This window comes from Lepidochelys kempii, chromosome 5 (assembly GCF_965140265.1).
Source record: "Lepidochelys kempii isolate rLepKem1 chromosome 5, rLepKem1.hap2, whole genome shotgun sequence".
Lineage (NCBI taxonomy): Eukaryota > Metazoa > Chordata > Testudines > Cheloniidae > Lepidochelys > Lepidochelys kempii.
In genome coordinates this window covers 65,689-84,235 of record NC_133260.1, presented here as the reverse complement: position 1 = coordinate 84,235, position 18,547 = coordinate 65,689, and the positions used below count along the sequence as shown (strand labels likewise).

The 18,547-nt window shown below is 43.7% G+C and overlaps 1 protein-coding gene across 5 annotated transcripts in view; it reads left to right on the top strand.

Moving 5' to 3' along the window:
* Positions 1–18,547, top strand: part of ARHGEF39 (Rho guanine nucleotide exchange factor 39) — a 69,789-nt gene that overhangs the window by 10,776 nt on the left and 40,466 nt on the right. For all 5 annotated transcript variants that reach the window (XM_073343224.1, XM_073343226.1, XM_073343228.1 and 2 more), the window contains exons 2-3: positions 13,704–13,801; positions 13,921–14,109. In XM_073343224.1, the coding sequence (XP_073199325.1) occupies positions 13,972–14,109 (138 nt within the window). In that variant the 5' untranslated portion in view covers positions 13,704–13,801; positions 13,921–13,971. The remainder of the gene's footprint in view (positions 1–13,703; positions 13,802–13,920; positions 14,110–18,547) is intronic.

Below are 18,547 nucleotides of genomic sequence, written 5' to 3'. Positions count from 1 at the left end.
GGGTGGGGGGGATGTGAGAAAACCTGGATTTGTGCAGGAAATAGCCCAACTTGATGATCATGCACATTGTGTAAAGAGTTGTCACTTTGGATGGGCTATCACCAGCAGGAGAGTGAATTTGTGTGGGGGGGTGGAGGGTGAGAAAACCTGGATTTGTGCTGGAAATGGCCCACCTGATGATCACTTTAGATAAGCTATTACCAGCAGGACAGTGGGGTGGGAGGAGGTATAGTTTCATATTCTCTGTGTATATATAAAGTCTGCTGCAGTTTCCACGGTATGCATCCGATGAAGTGAGCTGTAGCTCACGAAAGCTCATGCTCAAATAAATTGGTTAGTCTCTAAGGTGCCACAAGTACTCCTTTTCTTTTTGCAAATACAGACTAACACGGCTGTTACTCTGAAAGCTCTCACAACTTCCACCTTCCTGGGTCTGACCTCGGAGCATTCAGCATCCTCTGCCCCTCCTGTGTGTGTGTGTCTCACTCACACACACACACACACTGTCTCTGTCTCTCTCTGGCATGCTGTGTCTCCTCCCTCCATTCCTGCTGCCTTGTAGAGTGTGAGGCTACATTAACAACTATGTGTTAACCGTTGAGAGCTCAGCTGAGTGCTAGTTCATCATTTAGCAGTAAGGCATTCCCCAGGAAATATCCCACCCTCTGATTCCACTACCTCAACTAAGCTTCACAATCATCATTGCTGTGTACAGTATTAAATTCTTTGTTTAAAACTTGTATTCTGTGTGTGTGTATTTATTTTGTCTGGCAAAAAAAATTTCCCTGGAACCTAACCCCCCACTATATTTACATTAATTCTTATGGGGAAATGGGATTCGCTTAACATCGTTTTGCTTAAAGTAGCATTTTTCAGGAACATAACTACAACGTTAAGTGAGGAATTACTGTAGTTTAATATAGGATTGGCGACAAGTGTTGTCTGTGGTGACAGATCTGAGGTACAATTGACCTGGGGTAAGTGACTCGTCCTTTGAAATTGAGAGGAACCTGAATATTGTTGTGATTTTTGGTGTAAGGGACCATCTATCACAAAGGCAGGCTTGCCTTGGTGGTAAGATAGACCAGAGTATCCAAGAGGACTGTCTGACACCATGTTAAGGCTGTTATAGTGCTTAAGGAGTTCACCCTTAATGCTGGGTTGGTGAGATCTAAGTACAGAACTCACAATCAGTTAGCCATTTGTGCGCTGGTTTGTAACAGTCTGATCTGAGGTTGGTACTCATGCTCTTGAGCCACTCCAGCCACTGGGGCAGAAGGTGTGTGGAGGGTAGAAAGGAGTGGCTGGAGCTATCTGGCTATCTTCAGATGGCAATGGTCCCTAGGTGATGTGATGAAGGGAAGGGTTTTGAAGAATAGGACAAAAATCTTGAACCTGATGTAGTTAAAGTGGGAGAGGCTGATGGTTTTAGTGGCTATGTTTTGAATGGATGGGAGATAGGGCATAGGTGGGTGTGATGTGGGTGCGGTGTTGAAGAGGTGAAAATAATGAAGCCCAGAGATGAGGGTTCTGCAAATTCACACCCTCCCGCACGTAGCGTCACCTGGTGATCCTAATGTAGTACAGAGATTCAAAAATCTGGAGAGTCTCGGTCTGTCAGGTCAGCATGCAGTTCTCTGAACATAGACACGTCTTAAACTTTACCTGGTTCTTTGGTCTAACCAAAAACCGTGGGCTACAGTAATAGATTAGGATCAGAAAGGATCATTATGATCAACTAGTCTGACCTCCTGTATAACAGATCATAGAAACTCACTTATTTTCTGCATCAAACTTATAATTTCTGGTTAAAACAAAGCGTGTCTTTTTCAAAATGAGACTCAGTCTTGACTTAAAGATTTTCAAGTATCCTTGTGTAAGTCCCAATGGTAAATTATCCTCACTGTATTTTTTTTAGATGCGCCTTTATTTCTAATCTGAATTTGTCAGCTTCCAGACACGAGCTCTCATTAGGCCTTTGTTTGCTAGATTGAAGAGACCTCTGCTATCAGAAATCTCTCCCCCCTCCCCCACCCTCCGAGATAAATGTAGACAATGATCAAGTCACCGATTTACCTTCTCGTGGATAAATTAAATAGATTGAGTTTGAGTCTCTCACAATTAAGGCACACTTTCCAAACCTTGGTTAATTCTTGTAACTCTTTTCTGAATCCTTCCCAATTTGTCAGCATCCTTTTTGGAAGTGTGGACCCTAGAACTGGATGCAGTGTTCCAATAATGGTCTAATTAATGCTATATACAGAGGTAATACCACCTCCCTGGTCCTACTTGACAGTCCCCTGCATCCTAGGATCATGTTTGCCCTTTTAACTACAGCATTGTACTGGGAGCTCATGTTCAATGGACTATCTACTGTGATCCTAGTCCTTTGCAGCCTAAGCTGCTTTTCACGATTCAGTCCTCTGTCTTATAAGTGTAAGCCTGTGGCTACATTTCTAGAGAGAAGGAGCCCTATGTGCCATCTAGTGGTGAACCAAAGGAAAAGATTTCGGAGTTACAGTGGTGTTAGTCTGTATACGCAAAAAGAAAAGGAGTACTTGTGGCACCTTAGAGACTAACCAATTTATTTGAGCATAAGCTTTCGTGAGCTACAGCTCACTTCATCAGATGCATACTGTGGAAAGTACAGAAGATCTTTTTATACACACAAACCATGAAAAAATGGGTGTTTATCACTACAAAAGGTTCTCTCTCCCCCCACCCCACTCTCCTGCTGGTAATAGCTTAACTAAAGTGATCACTCTCCTTACAATGTGTAAGATAATCAAGGTGGGCCATTTCCAGCACAAATCCAGGGTTTAACAAGAACATCCGGGGGGCGGGGGTAGGAAAAAACAAGGGGAAATAGGTTACCTTGCATAATGACTTAGCCACTCCCAATCTCTATTCAAGCCTAAGTTAATTGTATCCAATTTGCAAATGAATTCCAATTCAGCAGTCTTTCGTTGGAGTCTATTTTCGAAGTTTTTTTTGTTGAAGGATAGTCACTTTGAGATCAGAAATCAAGTGACCAGAGAGATTGAAGTGTTCTCCGACTGGTTTATGAATGTTATAGTTCTTGACATCTGATTTGTGTCCATTTATTCTTTTACGTAGAGACTGTCCAGTTTGACCAATGTACATGGCAGAGGGGCATTGCTGGCACATGATGGCATATATCACATTGGTGGATGTGCAGGTGAATGAGCCTCTGATAGTGTGGCTGATGTTATTAGGCCCTGTGATGGTGTCCCCTAAATAGATATGTGGGCACAGTTGGCAACGGGCTTTGTTGCAAGGATAGGTTCCTGGGTTAGTAGTTCTGTTGTGTGGTATGTGGTTGCTGGTGAGTATTTGCTTCAGTTTTGGGGGCTGTCTGTAGGCAAGGACTGGCCTGTCTCCCAAGATTTGTGAGTGTGTTGGGTCATCCTTCAGGATAGGTTGTAGATCCTTGATAATGTGTTGGAGGGGTTTTAGTTGAGGGCTGAAGGTGACGGCTAGTGGCGTTCTGTTATTTTCTTTGTTAGGCCTGTCCTGTAGTAGGTGACTTCTGGGAACTCTTCTGGCTCTATCAATCTGTTTCTTCACTTCCGCAGGTGGGTATTGTAGTTGTAAGAATGCTTGATAGAGATCTTGTAGGTGTTTGTCTCTGTCTGAGGGATTGGAGCAAATGCGGTTGTATCGCAGAGCTTGGCTGTAGACAATGGATCGTGTGGTGCGGTCAGGGTGAAAGCTGGAGGCATGTAGGCAGGAATAGCGGTCAGTAGGTTTCCGGTATAGGGTGGTGTTTATGTGACCATTGTTTATTAGCACTGTAGTGTCCAGGAAGTGGATCTCATGTGTGGACTGGACCAGGCTGAGGTTGATGGTGGGATGGAAATTGTTGAAAACATGGTGGAATTCCTCGAGGGCTTCTTTTCCATGGGTCCAGATGATGAAGATGTCAGCAATATAGCGTGTACGTGTCCAGGTATATAACCGAGGATATAAAAGACCCCTGAGATCTCCATTTTGTCTCTTTCCTGCCCTGATTCTCTGGACTATGGATTGACAACAAAAAGGAGCATACTGAAATATGGAATGAGGCCCTCCCAATCTTTTGGAAATTACCAGAGAGACTTTACAAGCCAGCAGTCTATACTATCATTGCTACAAACCTGATATAAGGACTTTGTAATTTTTTGTATGTATATGACCTGTTAACCATTGTTAAGTCTATTTTTTTTCTTTTTATTATTAAACCTTTAGTTTTTAGTCACTGAAGGATTGGAATTAGCATGATTATTTGTAAGATCTGAGTTATATATTGACCTGGCTAAATGGCTGATCTCTTGAGATTAGACCAGGGGTGGCCAAACTATGGCTCATGAGCCACATGCAGCTTTACCATTAAAGTGCAGTTCAAGGCCCTCCCCTCCCCCCCAATTCCCCCCATTCTGCACCTACCAGACTGGGGGGAAGCTCAGGATCTCTGCCCCGCAGCAGGGTGGTGCGGTAGGGGGTTCTGCCATATTTTTCAGCAGTTTGTCCTGAATCTGGCATTCAGGACAATCTCAGCTGTGACCCACTGAGGCACGGTGACTGATGGTCGTAGAAGCATCAGTTATCTGCAATCTGAAGTCTGTCCAGGTGGATTCAGCATCAGTGTACTCTAGCAGGGTCTCAAACTTGTTCAAGATGTCAGCTACATAGTTAAGACACCTTGCTCAAATGAGCCCACCTTACCAAGTGATCCAGTTCGGCCTACATAACTGATGTGTCCCCATCGTTATTTTTCTATTCCATCAATTTTTTTGTGTGCTCTGCAAACTTTACCAATAATGATATTGGAGAAAATACAAAATCACAGATAGACATTGAATAGTATTGGGCCAAAAACACATCCCCGTGGACCCCATAGTCCAGGAGTGGCCAAATTTACTGACCCTCCGAGCCGCATATGATAATCTTCAGAAGTTCAAGAGCCTGGTGCACCTGCCAAGGCTCAGAGCTTCTGCCCTGCGGCAGGGTGGGGGCTAGGGGCTTCAGCCTGGGGCTTCAGCAAGAGTGGGACTGAAGTCCTGAGCCCCAGCAGGAGCCTCCTGTGGGGTTGAAGCCCCTAGACCCCTCTCCCTGCTGAGCAGAAGCCCCTAGTCCCACCATCCTACTGCTGGGCAGAAGTCTTGAGTCTCCCGCCCCACCATGGGGCATGGGGGGCTCCGCGAGGCGCACTTTAACTGTAAAAGAGCCGTGTTTAGCCACCCCTGCCACAGTCTATTCCCAAAATTAGCATTATCTAATATCAATAAAACACGTTAAATGGATTAAGAACTGATAAATCTCAAAGTAGTTGTGAAAGTTGAATCATCACTGAATATGCGTTTTTTCTAGTGGGATTCCACAGAGTTCAAGGCTTCATGCTATTCAGTATTTTTATGAAGGGTCTAGAAGTAAATAAAAACTCATTAGTGATTTAAAGAAAAATTGACACAAAGACTTACCGCGACAAATGAGGACAAGATAGTCATTCAGGAGCCATCTGGATTGCTTATCAATCTGGGTCCATTCAAACAAAATGAATTTTAATACAGCCAAATGCAAGGTCCTCCACCTAGTAACGATGAATGTACACCGTACCTACAGAATGTGGGACTATATCCTGGAAAGCAGTGACTGAAAAGGATTTAGGGGTCATAGTGGAAAAACAACTCAACATGAGCTCCCAGTGCAATGCAGGTTTCAGAGTAGCAATGCAGTGGCAAAGTAGCTTAATGCATTCATTGATATATAAACAGTGAATAGAGAGATGATTTTTATCTCTGTATATGGTATTGGTGAGACAGATACTAGAATACTGCATACAGTTACCTTTTTCCTGCATACTTTTTAGAGCGTTGACACCAGAAGAGGATGTAGAGAAGAGCCACAAAAATGACTTGAGGGCTAGAAAAAATGCCTTACAGTGCAAGACTTAACAAGCTCTATCTGTTTAACTTACCCAGAAGAAAACTGAGAGATGATGTGATGTTTTTGGGAGCAATCCATGCCAGAAAGGGGTTCATTCAACACCTGCCTTGCATCTTCGGGTGCCTTATATGCTATGCTGCTGTGGCTCACAGCTGTGACACCAACAGCTAGCATACAAGGATGAAGGTCTCACTCTGGCTTGCACTGCCTGGATATTTTTGCTGGGGGCCCTCTATAACCCTTCTAGCTCCACAGTTTTCCCAAAAACATTTTTCTGCAGTGTTCAACCTCTCAAAACTGTAACACTCTCAAAACCTTATCAAATTTGCTGCTTCTTTAAAGAGACAGTATGTAGCAGCTGGTTAGCTTAACTGCAATTGACACACCGTCCACTTCAGTACACAGGTCTGAGTTGGTTTGTAGTAAAAGTAAAATGAGTTTAACAACAGAACACAGATTTACATGATACCATGTAGAAGAGGACTAGATATAGAAATGGTTACAAACAAAAGTAAAAATAGACTTGAGAGTCTTTTGTTGAAAGTAGTTCTCACCAGTCATTCTTCTAGCAGGCTGGCCAGGCTTTAGCCAAGATCCAACAGAGAGCTCAAAGCACTTCATTTCTTTGCCTCGGGTGACGGATAACCCAAAGTCTTTTTCCCAGTTACATATAGTCCCCAAATTTCAGTGTCCTGATGTCAAGAGCCAGGAAGGTCCCCTGAGGTTTGTCTCTTCTCTCCTCCTGGGGGGGCAATGCCATCTTGATCAAGGTTTCTGCCCCACCCCACCCCTGTGAGTTCCCATGTGATGTTCCTTGCTGCAATTTTGCAGTGCAAGTGAAATCTTTCCCCAACTGCTTTGTTTACATGCTGATGTATCTCCATTGTCCAGGGCTTGCTCAGCAGATGGGGAATTCACAATCTTTTGTCTAAGAAAAAATGTGTATCAGCTTTTCTTAACATGCCTGATTTAGACACATTTTAGTCACATATTTCCAGCACATCTGTGTAATTCTTTGCAGGTTAACCATACATCCATCACACAAGAATATTAATGATTTTTGAGTTACTAGTTCTCCAATGATGTATTACAACACACTGTTGCCATATTATTTATTTAGAAGGTGCCTAGGAAGCAGTGACCTGGTCAGGCCAGCTGAGACTCACTGCTACACACCAGGTGGTACCTTGCCCTCTGGCATTGGGGTTCTCTTAGGGTCACAGATGACTTGGTGACAGTTTACAAGTATCTTCAAAGGAAGAAAATACTGGATGTAAAAGCTTTTCAGCCTAGTGGAGAAAGGTGTAATAAGAACCACTAGCTGAAAGCTGAAGCCAGATGGATTCAGATCAGAAATAAGGCAAAACATTTTAACAGTGAACTACAAGAACAAACAGCTACCACAGGAAGTGCTGGATTTTCCAACTCTTGAAGTCTTCAGATCAAGAATTGGATGTCTTTCAGGAAAATATGCTTTAGTCAGACACAAATTATTCAATTCAGTACAGGTTTACCTGGGTAAAATTCCATGGTCTGTGTTAAACAAAAGGTCAAACTAGGTGATCTAATGGTCCCACTGGTCTCAAAATCTGTGAGTCCCAGTTTACAACTACTTCCTGAGATCTGTCAGTGAGCCAGTTCTTAATGCAATTAATATGGCCTAAACTGACTTTGTATAATAATTTTTTTTATCAGAATGTCATGCAGGACTAAATCAAATGCCTCCTAGAATTCTAAGTATATTATGTCAGCACGGTTATCCTTTATCAGCCAAATTTGTGATTTCAGAAAAAATACCAGGTTTCTTTGACACGTCCCCTTTTCCATAACATCTTGATTAGGAAAAAGAAAAGGAGTACTTGTGGCACCTTAGAGACTAACCAATTTATTTGAGCATAAGCTTTCGTGAGCTACAGCTCACTTCATCAGATGCATTCAGTGGAAAATACAGTGGGGAGATTTATATACATAGAGAACATGAAACAATGGGTGTTACCATACACACTGTAACAAGAGAGTGATCACTTAAAGTAAGCTATTACCAGCAGGGGGGTGGGAGGGGGACCTTTTGTAGTGATAATCAAGGTGGGCCATTTCCAGCAGTTGACAAGAACATCTGAGGAACAGTGGGGGGTGAAGGGGGGGAATAAACATGGGGAAATAGTTTTACTTTGTGTAATGACCCATCCACTCCCAGTCTCTATTCAAGCCTAAGTTAATTGTATCCAGTTTGCAAATTAATTTCAATTCAGCAGTCTCTCCTTGGAGTCTGTTTTTGAAGTCTTTTTGTTGTAATATTGCGACCTTTAGGTCTGTAATTGAGTGACTAGAGAGATTGAAGCGTTCTCCGACTGGTTTATGAATGTTATTCTTGACATCTGATTTGTGTCCATTTATTCTTTTACGTAGAGACTGTCCAGTTTGACCAATGTACATAGAATCATAGAATATGAGGGTTGGAAGGGACCCCAGAAGGTCATCTAGTCCAACCCCGTGCTCGAAGCAGGACCAATTCCCAGTTAAATCATCCCAGCCAGGGCTTTGTCAAGCCTGACCTTAAAAACCTCTAAGGAAGGAGATTCTACCACCTCCCTAGGTAACGCATTCCAGTGTTTCACCACCCTCTTAGTGAAAAAGTTTTTCCTACTATCCAATCTAAACCTCCCCCACTGCAACTTGAGACCATTACTCCTCGTTCTGTCATCTGCTACCATTGAGAACAGTCTAGAGCCATCCTCTTTGGAACCCCCTTTCAGGTAGTTGAAAGCAGCTATCAAATCCCCCCTCATTCTTCTCTTCTGCAGGCTAAACAATCCCAGCTCCCTCAGCCTCTCCTCATAAGTCATGTGTTCCAGACCCCTAATCATTTTTGTTGCCCTTCGCTGGACTCTCTCCAATTTATCCACATCCTTCTTGAAGTGTGGGGCCCAAAACTGGACACAGTACTCCAGATGAGGCCTCACCAATGTCGAATAGAGGGGAACGATCACGTCCCTCGATCTGCTCACTATGCCCCTACTTATACATCCCAAAATGCCATTGGCCTTCTTGGCAACAAGGGCACACTGCTGACTCATATCCAGCTTCTCGTCCACTGTCACCCCTAGGTCCTTTTCCGCATAACTGCTGCCTAGCCATTTGGTCCCTAGTCTGTAGCTGTGCATTGGGTTCTTCCGTCCTAAGTGCAGGACCCTGCACTTATCCTTATTGAACCTCATCAGATTTCTTTTGGCCCAATCCTCCAATTTGTCTAGGTCCTTCTGTATCCTATCCCTCCCCTCCAGCGTATCTACCACTCCTCCCAGTTTAGTATCATCCGCAAATTTGCTGAGAGTGCAATCCACACCATCCTCCAGATCATTTATGAAGATATTGAACAAAACCGGCCCCAGGACCGACCCTTGGGGCCCTCCACTTGATACCGGCTGCCAACTAGACATGGAGCCATTGATCACTACCCGTTGAGCCCGACAATCTAGCCAGCTTTCTACCCACCTTATAGTGCATTCATCTAGCCCATACTTCCTTAACTTGCTGACAAGAATACTGTGGGAGACTGTGTCAAAAGCTTTGCTAAAGTCAAGAAACAATACATCCACTGCTTTCCCTTCATCCACAGAACCAGTAATCTCATCATAAAAGGCGATTAGATTAGTCAGGCATGACCTTCCCTTGGTGAATCCATGCTGGCTGTTCCTGATCACTTTCCTCTCATGCAAGTGCTTCAGGATTGATTCTTTGAGGACCTGCTCCATGATTTTTCCAGGGACTGAGGTGAGGCTGACTGGCCTGTAGTTCCCAGGATCCTCCTTCTTCCCTTTTTTAAAGATTGGCACTACATTAGCCTTTTTCCAGTCATCCGGGACTTCCCCGGTTCGCCACGAGTTTTCAAAGATAATGGCCAATGGCTCTGAAATCACAGCCGCCAATTCCTTCAGCACTCTCGGATGCAACTCGTCTGGCCCCATGGACTTGTGCACGTCCAGCTTTTCTAAATAGTCCCTAACCACCTCTATGGTTACATGGCAGAGGGGCATTGCTGGCACATGATGGCATATATCACATTGGTGGATGTGCAGGTGAACGAGCCTCTGATAGTGTGGCCGATGTGATTAGGCCCTATGATGGTGTCCCCTGAATAGATATGTGGACATAGTTGGAAATGGGCTTTGTTGCAAGGATAGGTTCCTGGGTTAGTGGTTCTGTTGTGTGGTTGCTGGTGAGTATTTGCTTCAGTTTTGGGGGCTGTCTGTAAGCAAGGACTGGCCTGTCTCCCAAGATCTGTGAGAGTGATGGGTCATCCTTCAGGATAGGTTGTAGATCCTTGATAATGCGTTGGAAAGGTTGTAGTTGGGGGCTGAAGGTGATGGCTAGTGGCGTTCTGTTATTTTCTTTGTTGGCCCTGTCCTGTAGTAGGTGACTTCTGGGTACTCTTCTGGCTCTGTCAATCTGATTCTTCACTTCAGCAGGACACAAATCAGATGTCAAGAATTATAATATTCAAAAACCAGTCGGAGAACACTTCAATCTCTTTGGTCACTTGATTACAGACCTAAAAGTTGCAATTCTTCAACAAAAAAACTTCAAAAACAGACTCCAACGAGAGACTGCTGAATTGGAATTAATTTGCAAACTGGATACAATTAACTTAGGCTTGAATAGAGACTGGGAGTAGATGTGTCATTACACAAAGTAAAACTATTTCCCCATGTTTATTTCCCCCCCTTCCCCCCCCACTGTTCCTCAGATGTTCTTGTCAACTGCTGGAAATGGCCCACCTTGATTATCACTACAAAAGGTCCGTCCCCCCACCACACACACCCCCGCTCTCCTGCTGGTAATAGCTCACCTTAAGTGATAACTCTCTTGTTACAGTGTGTATGGTTTCAGAGTAGCAGCCAGTGTTAGTGTGTATTCGCAAAAAGTGTGTATGGTAACACCCATTGTTTCATGTTCTCTATGTATATAAATCTCCCCACTGTATTTTCCACTGAATGCATCTGATGAAGTGAGCTGTAGCTCACGAAAGCTTATTGTCAAATAAATTGGTTAGTTTCTAAGGTGCCACAAGTACTCCTTTTCTTTTTGTGAATACAGACTAACACGGCTGCTACTCTGAATCTTGATTAGGTATGAATTCTGCTACTGAGTCCCATATCAACCTTTCCATAATTTTGCCCAAAACTGATGTCTGGCTAACCAGTCTACAGTTTCTCAGGTCATCCCACATTCTATTTTTAAATATTCAGGATAATACTGGTTTTTTCCAGTCCTCTGCAATGTCCACAGTGTTCCAAGGTTTAATAAAAATCAAGATTTAATGGTTCAGAGAGCTCCTCAGCAAATACTTTTAATTTGAATATAAATTATCAATTTGTAAGAATGGCCATAATGGGTAAGTCCAATGGTCCATCTAGCCCAGTATACTGTCTTCTGATACCGGCCAGTGCCAGATGCTTTAGAGGGAAGAAACAGAACAGGGCAGTTTATTGAGCAATATATTCCCTGTCATCCATTTCCAGCTTCTGGCACTCAGAGGTTTAGGGACACTGGGAGCATGGGATTTTGACTATCATGGCTAATAGCCGTTGATGGACCTATCCTCCATGGACTTACCTAATTCTTTTTTGAACCAGTTATACTTTTGGCCTTCACAAGCATCCCCTGGCAAGGAGTTCCACAAGTTGACTATATGCATTCTTTGTAGAAGTGCTTCCTTATGTTTGTTTTAAACCTGCTTATTAATTTCATTGGATGACCCCTCTGGTTCTTGTGTTATGCGAAGAGATAAACAACACTTTCTCCACACCATCCGTGATTTTATAGACCTATATTGTGTCGTACCTTTTATAAGCTGAACAGTCCCGGTCTTTTTAACCTATCATCATATGAAAGCCGTTCATACAATATTTTCTGTCATTCTGTTAACTTTTTTGACTGCCACTGCATATTGAGTGGATGTTTTCAGAGAACTATCCACAAGGACTCCAAGATCTTTCTTGAGTGGTAACCAGTAATTTAGACTCCATCATTTTGTATGGCTAGTTGGAATTATTTCATTACTTTGCACTTATCAACACCAAATTTCATCTTCCATTTTGCTACTCAGTCACCCAGTTTTGTGAGGTCCCTTTATAACTTTCACAGTCAGCTTGGGACTTAATTATCTTGAGTAATTTAGAATGGTCTGAAAATTTTGCCATCTCACTATTTATCCCTTTTTTCCAGATCATTTATGAATATAGTGAACAGCACAGGTCCCAGTCCAGCTCCTTGGGGGACCACGTTACTTACCTCTCTCCATTGTGAAAACTGAACATTTATTCCTAGCTTTTGTTTACTATATTTTATCTGGTGACTGATCCATGAGGACCTTCCCTCTTATCCCATAAATGCTTACTTTTCTTAAGAGCCTTTGGTGTGAGACTTTGTTAAAGCCTTTCTGAAAGTCTGAGTACGCTACATCAACTGGATCACCCTTGTCCACATGCTTAAACACCCTCCTAGAATTCCGATAGATGGGTGAGGCATAATTTCCCTTTACAAAAGCCATGTTGACTCTTCCCAACAAATTGTGCTCATTTATGAGTCCGAAAATTTTGTTCTTTACTCTAGTTTCAACCAATTTGCTGGTACTGAAGTTAAATTTACAGGCCTGTAGCTGCCAGAATCACCTCTGGAGCCTTTTAAAAAAATTGGGATTGTATTAGCTATTCTCCAGTCATCTGATACGGAGGTTGATTAAAGCAATAGGTTATGTACCACAGTAAGTAGTTCTGCCATTTCATATTTGAGTTCCTTCAGAACTCTTTGGTGAAGACCATCTGGTCCTGGTAACTAATTACTGTTTAATTTATCATTGAAATTGGAAAACCATCTCTATTGACACCTCAATCTGGGACAATTACTTATATTTGTCACCTAAAAAGAAGGGCTCAGTGTGGGAATATCCTCCATGTGCTCTCCAGTGACGACTAATGTAAAGAATTCATTCAGCTTCTCTGCAGTACCTTGGCTTTCTTGAGTGCTCCTTTAGCACCTTGATCATCCAGTGGCCCTACTGATTGCTTGGAAGGCTTCCTACTTCTGATGGACTTTTTTTGCTGTTAGTTTGTGTGTCCTTACCTAGTTGCTCTTCTGATTCTTTCTTGATCTGCCACCTTATACTTTTACACTTGACTTGCTAGAGTGTATGTTCCTTTGTATTTTCCTCACTAGGATTTAATTTCCACTTTTAATAGGATGCCTTTTTGCCTCTAACCACCTCTTTTACTCTGCTGTTTAACTATGTTGGGATTTTTTTGGTCCTCTGACTATTATTTTATTTGGGGTATACTTTAGTTTAAGCCCCTATTATGGTGTTTTAAAATAGTTTCCATGCAGTTTGCAGGCATTTCACTCTTGTGACTGTTCCTTTTCATTTCCATTTAACTAGCTTCCTCATTTTAGTGTTGTTCCCCACTTAGAAGTTAAATGCTACTGTGGTGGGTTTCTTTGGTATTTTCCACTCTACAAGGATGTTACATTTAATTGTCTTATGGTCGCTATGGAACAGTTTAGCTATAGTCGCCTTTTGGACCAGATCCTGTGTCCCCTTGTGGGTTCCAGGACAAACTGCCCCAAGAAGCTGTGTTTATAAATTTTATCTCTGCATCTCTTCATGAGGTGACATGTACTCAGTCAATATGAGGATAGTCGAAATCCCCCATTATTGAATTTTTTGCCTTTTGTAACCTCTTTTTTTTTTTTTCCTCTAGGTCACATTTTCAAGACAGTTCTACAGTTTGACATGAGGGTTGTCAAAACCCACAAGTATAAATTCACACAGGCATTTCTCAAAGAATAACTGTTACTGGTTAGTAACCTTTCTGTTTCCTTTCCCTACATAATGAAGGGTAAACAGTAGCAGAGCACAAAATCCCACTATCCAGGGAGCACTTTTATCTCAGGTGTTTGTGGCTTTTATTACTTCAGGGAAAGATATCAGCTGCCTGCATCCGCACCCTTGAATCAATCATAAGCATTATGCTACTGCAGCCTGTGGCCGCAGTCAACACTGTGGAAGAGCAGAGGGCCCGCTGGGAGAGGAAACGTAGCCGGACAGCCAAGGAACTGGTGGAAACGGAGCAGAAATACCTGGAGCAGCTGGACTTGGTGACCACAGTGAGTATCAGGGCTTCCTCATGAGGTAGTGACACCCTGATGTGTTGGTGTCCAGGGGCTAGTAGGTCCCTTTTTGCCATCCCCCTGTGACAGGTTCCCCCCAGAGTGCCACCTGGAACTGGGGTATCACTGAGCACTCTGACTCACTAGCCTGGGCTCCCTCTCACACTGTGCTGCTGTGACAAGCTGCAGACCCACTCCAGGTCCTACCACCAGCATTCACGCAGGTAGAGACAGACCCAGCTGCAGTTACATGCAGGCTTTCTGACCAGCCACTGCATGAATCAACAATAGGGAGGCTACAGCCAAGATAACCCCCAACTCCCCAGGCATGCACCCCCTTCTGGAGTATAAACCCAAAAATTATACAGTCTTGCACTGCACGTGGAACTGTAAAGCGTAAGATGATAGAGTTTGCTCCTCCCTCAATGTGGAGAGGAAGTGCACCAGCCCCTACCCCTTGAGCTAAGATTTCCAAGCACTTCACTCCAAACTTACTGGTTTAGATTAAAACATAAATTAAGTTTATTAACTACAAAAAGATTATAAGTGATAGCAAACAGATCAAAGCAGATTACCAAGTAAATAAACAAAAACGCAAACTGAGCTTAACATACTAGAAGGATAGGATTTGAATTAACAATTCTCACCCTGACTGATGTTACAAGCAGGCTTGCAGATTCTCAAGGCACAAGCTGCACTTGCTTTGCAGCTTGGGATCCCCACCCCTGTTCCAAGTCCTTCTCTTTTGGAGCTTCTCTTAGGTGTTCAGTTGTGGGGAAGTGAAGAACAACCAGTGATGTCACTCCCTGCCTTATATAGCTTTAGCAGAAGGCGGAAACCCTTTGTGGAAAAAACACTGGTATCCATAATGGAGTTCCATGTCATGTGGGCTGGTCACATGCCCTTATATACCTTGTTGAGTCATTAGCAGCCATTACTTACAGGCTGTCCGGAGCATTCTCAGGAAGGCTCACCTGGTGGGGGTAAGCTTCTCCTAAGGCTTATTGTTCTTCCTAATGGCCCATTACCTTGAATAGGCCCTTCACAACCGGCTATCTAGACTGCAAGCATTTTGCCTAGTGAGCGTTACCCAGGTGTGACTACATGTGAAATACAGATATTTGTCAATATTCGTAACTTCAGATAGAAAAATGATACATTCATACAAACAGAATAATCATATTCAGCAAATCATAACTTTCCCAATGACATCTTATGTGACCCACCTTGTACAAAATGCATCATAATTATGCCATAATCATATCGTAATAATATTATGTTGAATATAGGGTATACAGTCATACCTCCATTCTTCTGTCTTGGTAGGGGTCGTACTGGAGGCCACACAGCAGCATTCTGGCTGCCTTTTTCATAGAGTAGGAGGCAAACTCTTGCTGTACACTTTCTTTGGGATTGAGAAGCGTGTTTCTTAATTTCCTGAGGTTTGTATGATTTCTGTGGCTAGATTGATAGATTATAAAGACAGAAGAGACCCTGATGATCTCTGATTTCATCTGTAACACAGGCCATAGGACTTCCCTGAACTAAGTTCTGTTTAAACTAGAGCAGTTCTTTTAAAAAATAAATCTAGAAAATCAAATCTTGATTTTTTGTTTTTGTTTTAAATGCCAGTGGTAATCCTTGGTAATTTGTTCCAATAGCTGGTTACATCCACTGCTAAAAATGTGCCGCTTACTCCCAGTCTGAATTTATCTAGCTTCAACTTCCAACCATTGTTTTACCTTTTGTCTCCTAGATTGAAGAGTCTTCTATTACCAAATTTCTGTTTCCCATGTAGGTACTTAGAGACTATGATCAAGCCTGTCATAGTGTGCCTGATCCATTTAGGAGGGAATGGTACCAGTCCCCTGTGGCTAAGGGCTTAGCTTCACTTGTAGGTGTAGAGCGCTGGGAGTTAAACCAGCCTTTGGAGACAGCAGCAGGGAAAATGCTGCCGTGTGTTTACACTGTCAGCTGCAAGCGCAGTGGCGTGGCCACATTAGCAGCTCTTGCAACGCCACAGAGAGCAGTGCGTTTTGGGCCCCACGCTACAAGAAGAATGTGGAAAAATTGGAAAGAGTCCAGTGGAGGGTAACAAAAATGATTAGGGGGCTGGAGCACGTGATTTATGAGGAGAGGCTGAGGGAACTGCGCTTATTTAGTCTGCAGAAGAGAAGAATGAGTGGAGATTTGATAGCTGCTTTCAGCTACCTGAAAGGGGGTTCTAAAGAGGATTGATCTAGTCTGTTCTCAGTGGTAGCAGATGACGGAACAAGGAGCAATGGTCTCAAGTTGTCGTGGGGGAGGTTTAGGTTGGATATTAGGAAACACTATTTCACTAGGAGGGTGGTGAAGCACTGGAATGGGTTATCTAGGGAGGTGGTGGAATCTCCTTCCTTAGAGGTTTTTTAAGGTCAGGCTTGAGAGCCCTGGCCGGGATGATTTAGTTGGGTATTGGTCCTGCTTTGAGCAGAGGGTTGGACTAGATGACCTCCTGAGGTCCCTTCCAACCCTGGTATTCTATGATTGTGGTAGCTGTCCCAGTGTGCAGGTGGCTGCAGCATGCTTTTCAAGTGGTGGGGAGTGTGTTGTGTGTATGTGGTGGGAGAGACAGTGTGTTTTGGGAGGCAGAGAGTATCAGCATGCTGTCTTGTAAATTCCACACACACACACACACACACACGCCTGCCTTGGCAGCAGCAGCATTCCACAGTAATGGTTTGCTTTGTGTCCCGGAGCAGATAAGCAGCAGGCTGTCAGAAACAGAGCTTTGAAAGGGGACATCCACACGGGCCACTTGACTTCAGGGGATTATGGGATGTTTCCGGAGGCCAATCACAGCGCAGTAATGCAACACATTGTCTACACTGACACCTGGGCGTTTCAGCTGGGGCGCAGCAAGCTTTATGCTTCTCATGGAGGTGGATTACCAGGAGCGCTCCAGCTGCCGAGTCCAGGCGCTCTAAGTCCCTTGCCAGTGTGGACACCTCAGGAGTTAGGGCGCCCAGGTCTGATTTAATGTGCTCTAACTTGCAAGTGTAGCCAAGCCCTAAGTAGCTACTTCTGTGGGTCCAGTTTAGCTATTTCAAAAAAGAAAAGGAGTACTAGTGGCACCTTAGAGACTAACCAATTTATTTAAGCATAAGCTTTCATGAGCTACAGCTCACTTCATCGGATGCATTCAGTGGAAAATACAGTGAGAAGATTGATATACACACAGAACATGAAAAAATGGGTGTTATCATACACACTGTAAGGAGAGTGATCACTTAAGATGAGCTATTACCAGCAGGAGAGTCGGGGAGGGGGCGGCGGAGAAAACCTTTTGTAGTGATAATCAAGGTGGGCCATTTCCAGCAGTTAACAGGAACGTCTGAGGAGCAGGGGGGCTGGTGGGGGGGAATAAACACCACTGACTTCCTAAGGAAACTATAATCTATCGGTGATCTTCCTGATAACGCCATCCTGGCCACTATGGATGTAGAAGCCCTCTACACCAACATTCCACACAAAGATGGACTACAAGCCGTCAGGAACAGTATCCCCGATAATGTCACGGCAAACCTGGTGGCTGAACTTCGTGACTTTGTCCTCACCCATAACTATTTCACATTTGGGGACAATGTATACCTTCAAATCAGCGGCACTGCTATGGGTACCCACATGGCCCCACAGTATGCCAACATTTTTATGGTTGACTTAGAACAACACTTCCTCAGCTCTCGTCCCCTAATGCCCCTGCTCTACTTGCACTATATTGATAACATCTTCTTCATCTGGACCCATGGAAAAGAAGCCCTTGAGGAATTCCACCATGTTTTCAACAATTTCCATCCCACCATCAACCTCAGCCTGGTCCAGTCCACACAAGACAGCCACTTCCTGGACACTACGGTGCTAATTAGCGATGGTCACATAAACACCACCCTATACCGGAAACCTACTGACCGCTATTCCTACCTACATGCCTCCAGCTTTCACCCAGACCACACCACACGGTCCGTCGTCTACAGCCAAGCTCTGCGATACAACCACATTTGCTCCAACCCCTCAGACAGAGACAAACACCTACAAGATCTCTATCAAGCATTCTTACAACTACAGTACTACACCTGCTGAAATGAAGAAACAAATTGTCAGAGCCAGAAGAGTTCCCAGAAGTCACCTACTACAGGGCAGGCCCAACAAAGAAAATAACAGAACGCCACTAGCCATCACCTTCAGCCCTCAACTAAAACCTTTCCAACGCATTATCAAGGATCTACAACCTATTCTGAAGGATGACCCATCACTCTCACAGATGTTGGGAGACAGGCCAGTCCTTGCTTACAGACAGCCCCCAAAACTGAAGTGAATACTCATCAGCAACCACACACCACACAACAGAACCACTAACCCAGGAACCTATCCTTACAACAAAGCCCGTTGCCAACTG